At 27.5% G+C, this 13724-nt stretch overlaps 1 protein-coding gene across 1 annotated transcript; it reads left to right on the top strand.

Annotated features, from left to right (window-relative positions):
• The first annotated feature begins 10160 nt into the window (after positions 1 to 10160).
• On the top strand, positions 10161 to 12378 carry LOC132931892 (sepiapterin reductase-like). Its single transcript, XM_060997970.1, has 5 exons — positions 10161 to 10664; positions 10829 to 11263; positions 11324 to 11490; positions 11680 to 11906; positions 11974 to 12378. The coding sequence occupies exons 2-5, from the start codon at positions 11069 to 11071 to the stop codon at positions 12162 to 12164; spliced, it is 780 nt and encodes a 259-aa protein (XP_060853953.1). The 5' UTR covers positions 10161 to 10664; positions 10829 to 11068; the 3' UTR covers positions 12165 to 12378.
• Positions 12379 to 13724: the final 1346 nt, after the last annotated feature.

Here is a 13724-nt window from a genome sequence, read left to right as displayed (position 1 = left end):
CACGTTAGTTTGTAAAATCTTGATACGTCTTGTCAGTTGCAGTCAAAACAAAATTTGATCATTCAAATAGATATTTATAAATACCACCTGTAGTGCCAAAGAAAATACTATCGTGTGCGATGCTAAGCGATGGTTTGTAATATATCTCCTAATAATAATAATAATAATAATGTTTTAAGGGTTACCTTGAAAGAAATTACCATTACTATTTTAGAAAAATAAAAATAAATGTATTTGAACACTCGTTCATAGTATATACTGGTACATGGTAGGTAACAAGTCTGTTACCCACCCGAGTAAACATAATAATATTTTTAATAAATAATCTCTTATATACCTGTTCCATTAAAAATAAGTGTTTTTGGTCAAGTAACATTTAAAATAGAATTAAGAGTGGCCTAATAATTTGTATAGTATTACCTACACAAATAACAAAAAAAAAAAACTACAAAAAACTATAATAAAAATAAAAATTAATGTTAGACATTTCAAAATTAAAATTAATATGTATCTAATATAAATGCTAGTACCTAAATACCACAGAAAGAACAAAATATTCTGTATATTATTCAAATTGTTCTGGAGAAAAATCCTTTTTTTCCTAAATCCTAAATTGTTATTTAATACGTTTTTAATCTCTGTACAAAGTATATTGTACACATAATTCTTTTTTAAAATATTATTATCATTTATCAATATTGCTTATACCTTTTTAAATTCCTATCTTTACTTTAATTGTAATTCCTGGTTTTAATCTTTGCGACGGTTTAATACTATTTTAACTATAAATAATATTTTAATTTAATAATAAAGCATTCATAATTAATTGCAATTCAATTTTAAAAATATATTTTACCTCTTTTATACAATTACTAGCTGCCAGTGTAACTCGATTCTGGTGTGTAGAAGCCACCTTCGAGGTTATTGAGTGAAAATCGTTTCACCAGGAATTCGGTATAGAATAGTAATCGGGTGTCTAGAAATCGGTCACTATAATAGGTGATGAAGTCGATTACCATGTTTGTGAGTTATCAGTTATCATTTGGTGTAAAAGACTGTGTTAACGCTTGCCCGGGTTTTTTTTTTAATTCAAAAATAATAAATGCATACCGAAAATGGTAATTGAGTGTCTATAGCTATCAGTCCTCAACGGGTGTAACTCGATAGCTGGTTGAGCAATCCACCTATGGCCGATTGGATGCATATCGTATCGTTTGCCCGGTGCTTTTTTGTATGTAAAAAAATAAATAAATGAAGACTGATAGCATTAATAATAGCTGATCTATAAACGTAGATCGTAGTTGTATAACATTATACGATTATCTCATAATCTCATAACCCTGGCTTTATAAAATATAAAATTTATTTTCAGTTATCATAATAATTGTTTTGTTATAATTAATAGTATAATTAAATTGAAAGTAAATAAAAAATAAAAATAAAATAAATAAATAGTTGTCAGTAAATGTTTTTATTTATTTACTTTTGGGTTTAATAATATACAATAATAGTAATTACAACCATCAGTATTCAAATGTAAACTGCAGAGCCCCTTAATTTATTTTGTCGATTCGAGCACTGTATACAATATTACGATGAACCTAATCACATAGTTTTACGATATGCTGCAGGTATTGACCTATAAGTTATAAGTATTAGGTACACTTTATATGCCATTTGTTTTTGAAATAAATTAGACTTACCATAATATTACTCATCACTTATAGGAAAATTTTAATTATTAATAGCAATATAATAATATTTATGAGAGAGGAAATCCGAAACATGCCGCAACTCATCACTCCTCGCCGTCGAAGATTTTTAACGGCGTGGCAACGAGTCCGGCGAGATTTGCGGTTCATGTGTTGCATCCGAGGCGAAAACATCGGATAGGAGGACGGCGACGTAAGGATAGGGGAAATACTGGAAAGAGCATGAACGGTGTGCAGTGGTAAGTCGCCTGCGCGCATTCTCCGGCCACTCGCGGCGCGACGAGGGTTTGCTGGAGTCGAATGGTCGGTGGTCGATGCGATCGACCCTTTGGTGGCACGGCGGGCCCTGGCAGCTTTGGTAGAACGACGGACGACAAGGCGGTTAGCTTGTACTGGCCAAGGCAACGACTCCGCCTCGACCACTGTATAATACTCTTTGACTCTTTGCGACGGCGGTGGAGACTTTGATGCGCATAAGATGAGTGATGATTGTATAGCTAGGAACACGGATGTCAGCTACGCCGGATCCGCGAAACTCGAAGTTTCAGGGTCAGACGGCGTGTGACTCCGGCCGGGACACTGGATGCAGACACGGCCGACGGGACCGCCGGCACGAAATCTACGGAGAGTACGAGGACCGCGACGCGCCAAGTCACGCCTCCGGTCGTCGCCGATTCCGCGGCATCATTTATTCGTTCCCCGTGCGTTTCAGTCTCCGCTGTCCATCGCCAAAGTCGTCATCATATCTGCACCGAATGCACCGTCGACGCGCACCACATCGCGCACTTACCCATCGCTGTCGATCGTCGCTCCCGAAGGCGAAATTGTCGGGACTCGTATGCCATCATTGATGGTTGTCGAATCGCGCTCCCGGGCAAACGCTCCAGCGACACTCGCCGCCTGCGAGACTGGTCGCAAGAACGCTGCACGGGTAACCAGTAGCCTGTATCTTATGCACCCATTTCGCCATCCAGTATCTCCCCTCCTAATTTACTGTATCTTCCTTCCGATGTACCCCTCTCCCTTTTTTTACTTGATTTTAATCTAGAGTTACCTCTCGTAACCTAAGTTATGATATAATCTGTCTTTGAATTTAAATTTAACACATATCTATTACAGTCATCTATTCGATGACGAGATACACTTAACACCAACTATACAGCACGATTTTTTTGAAGTGACAATAATACCTAATGATTAGCGCTAAAATAGAAAAATAGCAAATATCATCAAAACTATACTTAATATACAAAAATATGCAACCAATAATTTCATGTTTTTATTTCTTGGTTATGAATCAACAGAAATATGTTTATAATGTTTATATGTTTCTACGACTACGAGTCACGATAACTCAAAGTTGAAAAGTAGATAAAAATTCGCTTCGAGATATATGTATTATTCGAGATATCTAACTCGTATATTAATTTATATATAATTTGTATTTCTAGAAGAATAAAAAAAAATTCGAGTTCTCAAGTTTTTTGAATTATCGTGCGAGGTTCGAGTTATTGCAATTCGACTGTATATACAATTGCTACAGTCTACTTGCACATAAGATCTAACTATTATAATTAATACATTATAATTAAAAATGTTTCGTTGAATAACTTAATAAACACGTAAAGATTTTCAAGTAATGAAAAAATGTGTTAGAATTTTCTTTTTAGACGTATGTAATAAAATAGTATTAATAATATCAATCATTGTCATGTAGTCATGAAATATGATATGAAGAACGAAGGTCATATAATTGAATTGTTAGATATTGTCTTGAATGTAATTTGAGAACAAATCTGTATCGTCGTATTCAATAAATTGAATTTATTCTTCACGTTTACAGATATTGTGGGTAAAAATATATTATATTGTTTTAAAATGAAGTACAATTATTGTTTAATCTATATAAATAAGTGTTGAGTAAAGGCAAAATATAATTAAATCCAAAAAAATTGTACCTAAACATTATTTAAAACTAAAAATAAATTTTAACGAATCAAATGCATTTTTCAATATACGTTAGACATTAGAAAGTCTCATATTAATAAAAGCACAATTTTATACTATGATATTAATATTAGTTATTACTTTATTATTTGTTATGCCATATAATTAAACACAGTGACATCTCTGAATAGCGGACATTCTTGGTTACCAAAATTTCTTCTGCTATTTAAATGAGTCCAAATTTAAAAGGGGTAATTTTTTTAAATTTTTATAAAGGGTAATTGTGTAAAAGGAAAAAATATGCGCTAAGTTAAATTAAATTATAATATTGTTATTTAATGTTTGAATTATATGATAATTTTAATATTTTAATAATACATACTTAAATATATATAAAAATATTAAAAAAGGAATGCATACATATATGATATATCATATATACATACAAAAATATAATTCAATTCGGTTAAAAAAAATCGATTTTTGAACAGATATCATTCAATCATCATTATCGTCATTACTATACTGTCTATAGTCTATACTATAGTGTAAGCGCGTTTTTTGTCGTTTTGTCATTATTTTTAAATTAAGATTAAAATAGATGTGCGCAAGGCCATACCAGGGGAGGGGGGTGTTTAAAGGTTCAATCTCCATCAAAATTTTCTCGCATTACGCAAACTTAGTAACTTAACCTCATTTTTTTAATATAACTAATGCTTTAACATAACATCTCAAACAATTACAATATAGTGACGTGGTGTTTAGACGCAATCACTGAATGGTGCTGTGATCAAGCACCCACACGGCGTTTCTAGCTCTCAGATGTGTGACCACCCGAATTTTTAGCCACGAATACATGCTCCACAAATGAGAACACGTGTTCCAAAACTTACCGTACCGAAACTTTTTTCCAAATATTTCATTTTTAATAAAAGTTTTGATGACTTACCGGTGTTAACCGCATGCAACGTCCAACAGGACATTTTCTTCTTAAAAATTATTAAAAACTATTTGCGAAACGCTACCGCTGGACATAGACTAACCAATTTAACATTACTTACTGTACATAGAAATTGGTATTTGGTTTTACGTTTTACTATATTAAAAATGTACAATGTGTAATTTTTAGAAGCAAAGTAGAAAATATTATAAAATTCATTAATTGTAACAGTCGTCAGTTAACCAAGTTTGTACTTTAAATTCTTAATTACAATGTTATTTTTAATTTTCTTAAATTGTTAGACAATCGGAAACACAACTAATTAAGTGAATAACCACGAATAATTGAAGAAATATATTATAAGCATCACAAATCACCTATAACAAATGCAGTTCTTAACAAAATGTTCACTTTATTTATTGTTGTGCCTTCGCTCTTCAAACATTTTATTATTTATATTTTTAATTTGTTTATGTTATGTAGGTAGGAATATACTATACTCAATATACATTATATTATATGTATATATTAACAATTTAAACACAAAACATGATATTAGTATATTATCCTATAATTCACAATATGCCTAAATATACTAATGTTTAGTGTAATAATAAAATATAGTTATTTACTCTATACTGACCCCCACACGAGTAGGTACGCCCAATATGGTAAGGTTACCTGTCGACTGCCATACCTATCAAAATTATAAACAAATAATCAAATAGATATACATAAAAAAAATTAATGCACTCCATTAACCCATTTTTTGAACATTAATAAACATTATAAATTATTTTTAAAATGTAAAATAATAAGAAGTACTTGAATTGTAGAACTACATTAATACCTATTTCTTTATATAGCCTATATTTAATAACGAACTGCATATTATATACGTTATTTAAAAACATCAAATTGACATATTGAACCATATACTCGTAATATATGAACGCAAATAACCTAAAAAGTTGTTATTAAGTAACAAATAAATGCTTTACTATCTCTATTTTGCACAAATAACAACATATAAATATTTAATACCATAATAATTTCATACGAAAGTAAAAATATGATTATTATTGTATAGTATTAATACTTCTGAGTTACTTCAAATATGATTTAGATATCAATGTATACTGTCGACATTTGTAACATTATTACATAAAATTATTTTTTATGGTAGTTATTGACAGTCATGATCTTAACCATCTTTTTATCAATTTATTGCTTTAAATTCTAAATTGAAAATTAAATTATTTATATAATATGGTAAAATTATTCAGGTAATTTGATTCAAGAGTATCTTGCAAGTCAATTTCACTAATACAAAAAATTAAATTAACATTTTTAATTTTAAGTTGAATCCCTATGATGAAGTGTATATACTATATCAAGTTTATAAAAAAAGCTATATTTTAACTATATTTAAATAATTTTTCTAAATACGTTTAAATTTTTTTCTGAAAATTCACTATATAAATATACAATACATTAATATTTATTATACATGAATACATGTACTTCGAATACGTTTCAAAAATTAAAAGTTATGTGCCATGTGAACCTATTTTGTATGTATGAATTAAGAAGTTTAGTTTTGAAGTGATTTTACTGTAAAAGTAATTTTACTAATGATCCAATAACCTTACAGCTATAGCCGCTATAGGCTATAACAATAAAAGCGCTAAGGTGTGAAATAAAATGTTATAACTTTAAATTTATAATAATGAAACATTTTGTAAGTAGCAAAATTAATTTCACTTATAATCTTCTTGTAACTTTTAGAAAGGATTAGTATACACAAACCTGAGTGCCAAAAATTATATCATTAAAAATAATCATTTTTGCTTTTTAATTAACCGTTATTTTTTTTTATTCAAAATGTTACAACCGATACTTTTAGAACATCCTTTTAGACCCACGTTATATGTAAATAAGATTATTTTAATATATTTAAAATACTTAAGTTGTATAATAAAATTAAATACTATTGCAGATAATAAGCTTTAAACATATATCATATCAGTATAAAGAATCAAATATTAAATATTATAATATTTTGTTTAATTTTATTTAATTAAAATGGCGAATTTGGCGATGTCGGATGTAGATCATTTTTTAAATTTTTTGACGATGAAGGACTGCATTTCAAGTTTCAACAATTGCCAATGACAGTAAAAAGGTTTGTGGCATAGATTATTTTTTATGATTCAATTTAATTGAATAAATTGATTAAAAAAAAAAAAATCAACAAAGTTAGGTTAAGGGGCCGCTACAGCAGCATTTGTTTTCTCTGGCCATCTCCCACATAATATAGGAACAAAGATACTCCGTATTTCCATGATTACGACTCTCTGGTTCAGTTTAGGGCAAAAGCACCTATTATATATTTTATAAAGAAGAGTATTTTCTGTCCATTGACCCGATAGATTTTTAATATTTACAATTTTGAATAAATTATTAATGGTTAAAAATAATCGATATTATTTTAAATTAAAACATACTTATATTTATATAAAATGTAAATATTAAAAATCTATCCGGTCAATGCATAGGAAATATTCTTCTTTATAAAATATATAATAGGTGCTTTTGCCCTAAATTGAATCAGAGAGTCGTAATTGTGGAAATACGGAGTATCTTTATTCCTATATTATGTAGGAGATAGATAGCGAAAACAAAAATGCTGGTGTAGCGGCAATCATCTGTTACTAGGAGTGCCTTAACGAAAATGGTTGATTCTTATTTGAAAATTGGATGTATGAAGTCATCGTCACACCCTATCACAGGACACTTTTCAACTATTTTAAAATTATTTAATTTTACATTACATGATGATTATTTAAATTACATAAAAATATTTAATTTATTAAAAATTAATGCTCGGGATTTTATTTAATTTTAAAGAATATAAAAAAAAAAATTAAAAATTAAAAACGCTTGTCATTATTTTATGATAATAATACGTACTATCGTACTACGTAGCTTGGTCATTATATAATAAATATTTGTTGAATAGTTGAACGATGTTCCAGTTTTTGTGTAATTTAATTTTACAATTACATAATTAGAAGAGTTTTACATTTGCAAATCTACTATATTATGTATAAATGTAGGTATCTATCGGCTATCTCATTATCGTGTACAATAAATTTTTTAAAATATTTTTCAGTGTTTTATAATTAATAAATAAAAATAACCAAAAGCATTGGAAAATTTAATAAACATTAATTTTTATAAATTAGCATTTTAAATAAAATATATTAAATAGGGTTTATTTAGTTTTATAGACATACAATTTCTATAATAAAAATTAGAAGGGTTAGCGAGTGGAGCAAGAAGGAAACAGAGCCTCTTTTTTAATTTTAATTTGCAACATTCAATGTATTAAAAATGTTTTTAAATCTTAAAATCCTTTGCAAAGTGTTTATGCAATCCTCTAAAAATCTGATGATATTACTTATTTATTTTCAGTTGTATAGTTATTTCACTTATTTCTAAATTTCTAAAATTATAGTTAAATTTTTGGAAATTCTTTAAAATAATTGTAAATTATTCTACAACACTAGTAATTTATGAATGTAAAAGTATTATAATCATAATAAGTAATAACTAAAATGTAATTTAAAACGTTATCTTTTTTCTAATTTTATTTTATTTTATTTTTTTTGTGAGCACGTATAGAGCAATGCCTGTGTAAATTAAGTATAGGCAATATTTTGACATGACTGTAAATTATTATGTATTATATTATTATTAAATTTATATTGTTGCTCCCATGATAATAACAATGATCATTTCACATTATACTAGATTAATGAATAATAATAATTATTATTTAATAATCAGTATTTACTATTTATTTATTTAATTATTTAAAAATATAAAGTCATGATATATCTATGATTTTTTGTTTATAGATATTTTAGGTTAAAAAATAGATGAAATCAAATATTTAAACAAAGAATAATGATTTTAGTTATTTTATTGTAATTCGAAATTATGTTTTGTAGAAATTTAAAATGTTTACGTTTATCATTATGTTTTATAAACACAATGTAACAGTGACATTTTAAAAACATTTAGATTTTATTTATGTTATTGCCTATTTATGTGAAACTCAATATTTTTCAAACATAGATAATACTAAAGTTTTATTTTTCTTGAAAATTTACAAAACCTAAATAAAGTGCTCTTTCTGTATTAAGCGAATTAATTTATAGATACCACGGACCTATTAACACCGTTCTACAATAAGTCGGTATTGACTTAAAAGTTAATAACAATAATATGTGATATAATATAAAAATATATATACTATTATAATAATTTAATATTGAGTAATTATAAAAAAATGCAAAGTTTTTAACAACAATTAATTCAACCTCCTATAATGGAAATGACTCATTATATAATTATTGACTTGATAACAAAAGTGACTAGGTATATCATCATAATTCCTATTATAAATACATATATTATAACCATTTATCTATAAAACTTTCCTCGGCTCAGAAGATACCCTCGTTCCACACCCATATGCTCTAGCTACTAGTTAGATTTTTCATGCATCTATCTCAGTCTGTAGCAAGACTAAGACTAAGACAAAATTTAGATCTGTAGAATTATAAAAAATTTGAGAAATAACATATCTGGGAGGGACTGGGCCTGTAGCCCCCCCCTTGGATCCGTCCCTGCATACTACATTTACTTGTATAATTTTAATAATATTTAATAAAATAATATACCTATCATTGTTTTTCATTGGTAATTAAATTATTTTCTTATATTTTATTATGTTATTACGCACCTACTTCATTGGGTATACTAGATAAGTACTGCATTTATTTTATTAATAAGGTAACTATAAAAAAACTTACCTTTAGTTCTAGTATATGACATTAAATAATAACTAAATTAAAATAATATAATATTAAATGTATGGTTATGGATTGTTGTTTAAAAATTTAAAATTATAAAATGTATAGTATATTAAAAAAAGTATTAGATAGGTATGTATTTAGTTGGTACTGAATTTTATTTACCGTATTTTTATAGGTATCTTTTTTCCGACTACCATATTGTATTGATATTAAAATAAATTACTATAATATTAGTATATTACAATAATAGTTTAAATGTATAGGCTGACCGACCGTCTTCGCTCAGAATCGTTTATTGTGTGCAATTATTTATTTCAAATTGTTCACATAAAATATTACAATAAGTCAAAACTTCCCAATGGCATTATAGGTACGCACGCTCAAATTGTGAATAGGTACCTATACTGGCATACAGCACAGCAAAGTGAGGTGGTCTACCTATTTCCCCCTTTTATAAATTACAATTTCACAATCCATAACTAAAATGTTTACTAAAATATGTATAAATAAAATAAAATAAAATAAAATATAAAATATATATTTTGTACAGACAACAGACATATAGTTATAGTAAGAGTAACTATTATAGTAAGCAACGTCGTAATTTCGAAATTGTATTATCAGTTATCACTCATCAAAAGCATATTAATATCATTATCACCACAAGTCCACAAAATAGTAAAATAAAAACTCAGAAAAAAGCAATTGCCTGTGGTAAAATTGAACAGCGAATTGAGCAAACGATATTTCTAAAAGTAACCAATTTACTGTAATCCACCCATGGTCTATTAACTGTTGCCTAATCATACTAATCGTCTATCGTCTATACCAATTATCAGGTGGACAGCTCATGATAATTTCTTAGTGAAATTAGTGATATTGATATACCTATCTAAAAACTACTTATTATTACTAATTCATTTCATGACTAGTAATTACCTAGTAATGTAATTTACATTTAAATTCATTATCAAAGGGTACACACATAATTTATTGTAAAATACAATGCGATATTATTCGTGATGGACTCTTGTTGCATGTCGAATGAATTGCAGACATTAGATCCTTGGCCACAGTTAACAACAGACGTGGTAGATTTTCAATTCGAAAACAATTTTAACACCGACCAGCAGTCATTCCAACCATTGCCCGACAAAGAAGAATACTTACAGCGTTTAGGTAAGTCATCTTTCTGATATATAATATACAGTATACATAGTACTGAATTCAGTAGGGTAGTCATTATTATATAATAAATAATACAAGTTAGTATTATGTAATCATTGCATCAGATTTCAATATAAACTGGTTATTCGATATTTGATACCATCAATGTTATATAGAGCAAAAACTGAAAAGACTGAAGAACAGTTCACAGTCTGATAGTACAAAACGCCGTCAAATCGTCGATCAACTGTGTGAAGCTCGCAAATCATGTTTAGAACATTTGGTAGATTCAGATAATATAGTGTTTGAAAACGAGCAGCCAGTCACTCAACCTTCAGGACTTTCTGCTTGGATTAATCCAGAACAGCCTTTGTCTACAACTGAAACCCAACGACTAATTGAACAAGACACTCAAGATGAATGAGTTTTGGAGTCGTCGTACATGCGTCATTTTGACTGGCGCTAGCAAAGGTATAGGACAATGTTTGGCTGTAGAAATTGGTAAACTCTTGGTCCCAGAGTCGACCATTGTTCTTATGGCTAGAGATACAAATGGTTTAGAAAAAACCAAAGAAATGGTAAACAAAGAAAACAGTGACATTTTGGTAGAGGTATGTGTGACATATAAATATTTTATTTTTTACCTATTAAATATTTAAATTTTTTGGTAGTATTATAGTGTAGATTTCTATAACTCCAACGCAACAATGTTTGAAAAAATTGTTGAACCTATCGATTCAACAAAGTATGAATTATTTTTATTAATTCATAATGCTGGGTCAGTTGGTAATCTGGATCATCTTGCAGCTGATATGAATGATCCTGACGAATGGAACAAGTAATATAAAAAATCTTTTGTTATTAGTTAAATGTATACATTTAAAAGGAATTTATCTAGTTTATACTCGTGCGTATTTGACTTAATTATAAAATTAAACACGCATGAATATTTATTTTATGAATTTTTTTGGTAATCAAATGCTAATAATTAATAGTCTCAAATTAAAAATATTTAATTTTTTTCTAGATATATGTTGTTGAATTTATATTCAGTAACTTGTTTAACAAGTGTATTTTTATCCAAGTTCAATTCAGATACATCTGAAAGATGTATTGTCAATATTACTTCATTATTGGGCATTGAACCGTTTAAATCAGTTGGATATTATTGTGTTGGAAAAGCTAGTAGAGAAATGTTCTTCCGTGTATTGGCTTTAGAAAACCCTACATTGAACATTCTTAGCTATTCTCCAGGTAAAATAATTGTAAATACAAATATTTTTAGTTTTTATTAAATTAAATTATTTATACTTTATTTTAGGTCCTGTGTTGACTGATATGTATACAAATATTAGTTTGAATTCAAAAGATGAAGTAGTACGTGAACAATTTACAAACGGACAGCAAAAACAATATATTGTAAAAGTAGAAGACACTTGTCAAAAGTTAGTGAATACATTAGCTATGAGAAGTTATAAAACTGGCGGTAGAGTTGATTATTATGATAAATAATTTTATTCCATATGAAACTGTTTTATTATATATTGTGTATTATTATTTTTAAGTTATTTTTATTATAATGTATATCATTTTTAATTTTGATTTATGTTGGAAGAACAGAATTCTTCTTTTAGCTTAATAATATGATAATTAATAATGTATATTTAACTGAAGTTATATTATTATACTCAGCAAACATTATTAAACACCATTATAACATATTAAACATTTATAGTTCAATTTTTTTAAATTGTTAAAACAAAAGCATAATATAAATTCCTTTTTATATCCTTTTCGTTTGTATATGAACTATTGAATTAAACTCAATGCCCTCCACTCTTTCAAATTGGAAGTACTATTTGTGACTATAGCTTATACTAACCTACTACTTATCTTATATAAATCATTAATAATTATTTAATATGTGTCATAATATATGTTTATACATTAAAATGTTAAGTTGAAGTATTTACAATTACAAACATATTCTTATTTATTTTTCTAAAAGATAATAATTTATCTTCAAAAAGAATAAGTAAGAATATATTTGTAATTATTATATTTTTCTAGAAGAACTAGAAATTAAAACTAAAAAATTGCATGACAATTCATAATATTCTAGGATGATTGTTGAAAAATTCAATAATTTTAATCGAAACTTTAACGAATTGTCATTTAGTCGATTTTGGTTTTAGAGCTATGGTAAAAAAGACCAAATTGACTTAAAAAATGTCGGTATATCCAAATCTCTTGTTAAAGTAAGTGTTGCTATTTAAAAAAATGAAAGTTCTGTTGCGCATGCGCACAATAAAAAAGTTATACATTTGAAAACTATCGAAAAATGTGTATTTAGGCATTTCCTATCTCCCAAAACTGGATATCAATCCAATGGCACCGGACAGAATAATTTAGTGTTACCTTTAAAAGGGTTCACACTGTATAGACTTATAAGGCTACAAAATATATTTTATATAGTAATAGTTGTATAACCCAATTTTGTCTGGTACAAGATAAACAAATATGAATTAGAGTGTTATATCAATTTATTTTGGTTTTAGTGTATCTACCTCAGTTTACTGGCAAATCAATATTGATATAAGTATCTTGCTTTGTAAACTAATTTGACCAAGATGGGCATCCACTTACAGTGGATTGTATTTAGTACTTGGAATTATTCTAGTGTGTTTAAAACTACTCTCTAAACTTTCTTAATATCTCTATTATCTAAGAAAAATCTATGAAACTTTTGTCAAAATTGGTCAAGTATTTTTTGAGTTTAAAAGTTATAAACATATAGATATTGCTTTTTATTGCATATTTAAATAACAAACAATTAATTAAATATTATTTTCTTTTATTTGAAAAAAATTCCATAGCAACTCAAGATAGGAGGGTTAGTCAATACTAATATTATTTTAAATTCTATTTCTTAACCAATACAGGTTATTGTATATAAATAAATAAATGATTTGATTTTTGTGAGCTAAAATAAAATCATGTGTATGCCACCTTTTAAGGGTTAAAAAACAAAGCATAAACTATTTGCCAAATTTCGGGGAATAAGCATGCAAA

The sequence above is a fragment of the Rhopalosiphum padi genome, chromosome 1 (assembly GCF_020882245.1).
Source record: "Rhopalosiphum padi isolate XX-2018 chromosome 1, ASM2088224v1, whole genome shotgun sequence".
NCBI classification, from domain to species: Eukaryota; Metazoa; Arthropoda; class Insecta; order Hemiptera; family Aphididae; genus Rhopalosiphum; species Rhopalosiphum padi.
The sequence above is the reverse complement of the archived record's forward strand: the minus strand, read 5'-3'. Positions and strand labels throughout refer to the sequence as shown.

Excerpts from the sequence above, each read along its gene's own strand:
- LOC132931892 (XM_060997970.1), top strand. The coding sequence starts at position 11,069 with ATGAATGAGTTTTGGAGTCGTCGTACATGCGTCATTTTGACTGGCGCT. Across the intron at positions 11,264-11,323 it reads ACAGTGACATTTTGGTAGAG|TATTATAGTGTAGATTTCTA; the intron begins GTATGTGTGACA and ends ATTTTTTGGTAG. Across the intron at positions 11,491-11,679 it reads GATCCTGACGAATGGAACAA|ATATATGTTGTTGAATTTAT; the intron begins GTAATATAAAAA and ends ATTTTTTTCTAG.